The 3,401-nt window shown below is 49.2% G+C and overlaps 1 protein-coding gene across 1 annotated transcript; it reads right to left on the bottom strand.

Moving 5' to 3' along the window:
• Nucleotides 1–949: 949 nt before the first annotated feature.
• On the bottom strand, nucleotides 950–1,960 carry LOC130590466 (uncharacterized). The gene has a single exon (XM_057392908.1). The coding sequence runs from the start codon at nucleotides 1,958–1,960 to the stop codon at nucleotides 950–952; it is 1,011 nt and encodes a 336-aa protein (XP_057248891.1).
• Between the last annotated feature and the right edge of the window lie 1,441 nt (nucleotides 1,961–3,401).

Genomic DNA, 3,401 nt, shown 5'->3' with positions numbered 1-3,401 from the left:
AACTTCTTGTTTCCTCTGAGTATCTTAAAGAATGGCAAGGCTTTTTCGGCCGATTTGGAAACGAATCTTGTGAGAGCCGCCATCCTCCCGGTCAGCTTTTGAATGTCCAGGATGCTCTTTGGCTTCGGGAGATCACTGATAGCTTTGATCTTGTCGGGGTTGGCGTCGATCCCCCTCTCACTCACCATGAAACCCAGGAACTTACCGGATCGCACCCCAAACACGCATTTCTTCGGATTTAGCTTCATCTGATGCTGCCGGAGTGTTTCGAAAGTTTCCTCGAGGTCTACTATGTGGTCTTCTTTTGTTAAGCTCTTGACTATACTGTCATCCACATATACCTCTACGTTTCTGCCTTTTTGTCGCTCAAATATTTTGTCCACTAGCTTTTGGTAAGTGGCACCGGCATTCTTGAGCCCAAACGGCATGGCCTTGTAGGCATAAACTCCTGCATCTGTAATGAAAGCTGTCTTATTCCTGTCGGACTTTAGCAAGCTTATCTGGTGATACCCAGAAAAAGCGTCCATGAAGCTCAATAGTGCGTGGCCGCTAGTTGAGTCTACCAACTGGTCAATTCTTGGCAGGGGGTAGCAGTCCTTTGGGCAAGCCTTGTTAAGGTCGGTAAAGTCTACACACATGCGCCATGTCCCATTGGATTTTTTCACCATCACCACGTTCGCCAACCATTCCGGGTAATCGCAAGGTTCAATGAAGTCTGCTGCCAGCATCTTGTCCACTTCCTCCTTTATGGCTGCGTTCTTTTCGGCAAGGAAGTTACGTTTCTTCTGCTTTACCGGCCCGACATCCTCATTCACATTTAGACGGTGAACCATGAACTCTGGGTCAATACCGGGCATTTCGTCCGCCGAGAAAGCGAATATGTCGGCATGACCTCTTAGTAGGGAGATCATGTTAACCTTAACCTCTTCACCTAAATCGGCCCCAATTTTCACCATTCTATCAGGTCTTTCCTCTTCCAAGCTGATTTCTTCAGTCTCCCCCTCTGGGCTGGGTCTCGGCTGATCTGCCGGCCTTGCCTCGAAGTTTCCATAGACAAATCCTTCTTGGCTTTGTTTTCCAGCCTTATCCTTTTTCTTTCTGACGGCGGCGTATCAGTGGGTCGTTTGTGGTCAGAGTGTTTTAGCGCGGTAAGGTAACAAGCCCTTGCCGACTCTTGGTTGCCCCTGATTTTTTCGGGGTTGCCGTCATTGGAGGTGTAGATCATAGTAAGGTGATACGTTGAGACGATGGCTTGGGCGTCGTGAATTAGCGGTCTTCCGATGATGGCGTTATACGCCGCTGGGACGTCAACAACCAGAAATTCCACCATGAGGTCCTTGGAACGGGACACTTCTCCTAATCTTACAGCTAGCTTTACCGTCCCTTCTGGGACAACAGATACTCCTGTAAAACCGATAACCGGGTAAGAGACCGGCTTCAAACATGTTTCGTCAAAGCCCATTTTTTCAAACGTTTCTTTGTAGAGAATATTGGCGGAGCTTCCTCCGTCTACCAGGTTGCGATGGATCATTGCATTGGATATCTGCAGAGATACTACCAAAGGGTCATCATGGGGGTAAACGATCCCTTTAGCGTCCTCTGAAGTAAAGGCCACGGACGACATTGATGGAGGTGCCAGCCACTTCCTGGCATTGTTGTAGTTCACCTGGTGGCGAACTTCTTTTAGGCTAGGTTTCGCCCCGTGAATGCTGTCGCCTCTTGTCGGTCCTCCGCTTATGACATGGATCTCAGTGATCCTATCCTTTACCGGCCTTCTGTTACTATTTTCATCCTCCCTAGGAGGAGTTTTGCGATCAGTCCTTGCTTGGTACTGGGTGAAATAACCTCGCCTGATGAGGTCTTCAATCCCGTCCTTAAGGTCTTTGCAATCATCTATCTTGTGACCGTAATCATCATGAAACTCACACCACTTGGACTTATCTCTACCCTTATAGTACATCTTTCTTGGCCTTTGCCATTTTTCGTCTTTGTTATGCAGTTCGAAAATTCGGGCCCGGGATATCGTCAATGGTGTATAATTATGATATTTGTCCGGTCTCCTTCAAATCCTTTTTTACACGAGTTGTTCTCCTCTCTCCTGCCAGGGTGTCGGACTTTTTATCCTTCCGGTACTTATCGTCCCGGCGATCCTTATCCTTATCTTTCTCCTTGACTTTTTCTATGGCTGCCGGCCTTTTAACGTTAGCTGCTTTGTCAAACTCTTCTCCCCTGATAAAGTCATTCGCCTTTCCCAAGACCTCTGTTAGGCATGTCATCTTTTTTCTGCCGAGATAACTGCGAAATGGGGTCCCCTCTCAGCCCCGTCATAAGGGCCAGGATCGCTACTTCTTGCTGTAGTGTTGGGATGGTGACGGCTTCAGCGATGAAACGCCCGACATAATCCCTCAAGCTTTCTGTCTCCCCTTGTTTAATAGACATTAGCTTGCCGGTTGTTTTCTCACGCCGCTTATTACTGACAAAGTGCGTTACGAACATGTACGTGAGTTAGCGGAAGTCAAAGACGGTTGCCGGCGGAATACTTTTAAATCAGGTTTGCCCTAGTCCAATCAAGGTAGATGGGAATACCTTACACCACACCGAGTCGGTGTCGGTGTATAACAGCATATGACCCTCATAAGCCGATATGTGATCCTTTGGGTCAGATTTGCCGTCATACTTGCATGTCGGCATTTTCAGCTTCACCATGGGCTCCTGCAAAATCGCAGTGGAAAACGGCGAATTCCGCAGTGATACCGGCGCCCCGCGCCGATATTCACTTCCCTTTCTCGGCTGGGAGGAATGCTGCTGGACTTCCGTGTCCTGCGCCTCCTCCTCTTCTTCTTCTTCACCCCCCACCTGCTCTGTGGGGGTCTTCGAGTTTTCCACCTGATCCTGATCATGCCGGTCTCGCTCTCCCTGGAGGCCCGTCCACAGTGAGCGGAGCTTTCTCACTCGGCTGTGGGCTCTGCTCAGAGGTCGCTTGGCCCGGGGACCGGTCGGTGGGGTACCGCTTGCCATTGCCTGGAATACCTCTGCCGCACTCCTAAGTTGTTCTAGGGTGAACATATTCTGCAGGGTGTGGAAGATGTCTTCCTGGGGAGTCTCAGGGGTTTTTCTAGCTGCGTCGACAGGTGGCCGACTTTTCCTAGCAGCCGGCAGTGGAGTTAAGAACCCCGGGGGTGCTTTATCAACGGAAACATTGTTTTCATTAGTTTCCGGCATCCCTAATTGCTGCTTAGGATCCATAAGGATTTTTGTTTGCAAGATATGGCTTAGACTACAAGGTATTGTTGCCCCTCCTTCTAGCGCCAATTGTTCCGGTATGGGACAAATTACAGGGTCTTGAACCGTTAAGTCCTTGTATTGAAGCCGGTTTGGATCCCTGCAAAAGAGAATAAGTA

Source organism: Beta vulgaris, chromosome 2, assembly GCF_026745355.1.
Source record: "Beta vulgaris subsp. vulgaris cultivar EL10 chromosome 2, EL10.2, whole genome shotgun sequence".
Classification (NCBI taxonomy): domain Eukaryota; kingdom Viridiplantae; phylum Streptophyta; class Magnoliopsida; order Caryophyllales; family Amaranthaceae; genus Beta; species Beta vulgaris.
This window is presented reverse-complemented; position numbering and strand designations above follow the sequence as displayed.

Excerpts from the sequence above, each read along its gene's own strand:
- LOC130590466 (XM_057392908.1), bottom strand. The coding sequence starts at position 1,960 with ATGTACTATAAGGGTAGAGATAAGTCCAAGTGGTGTGAGTTTCATGAT.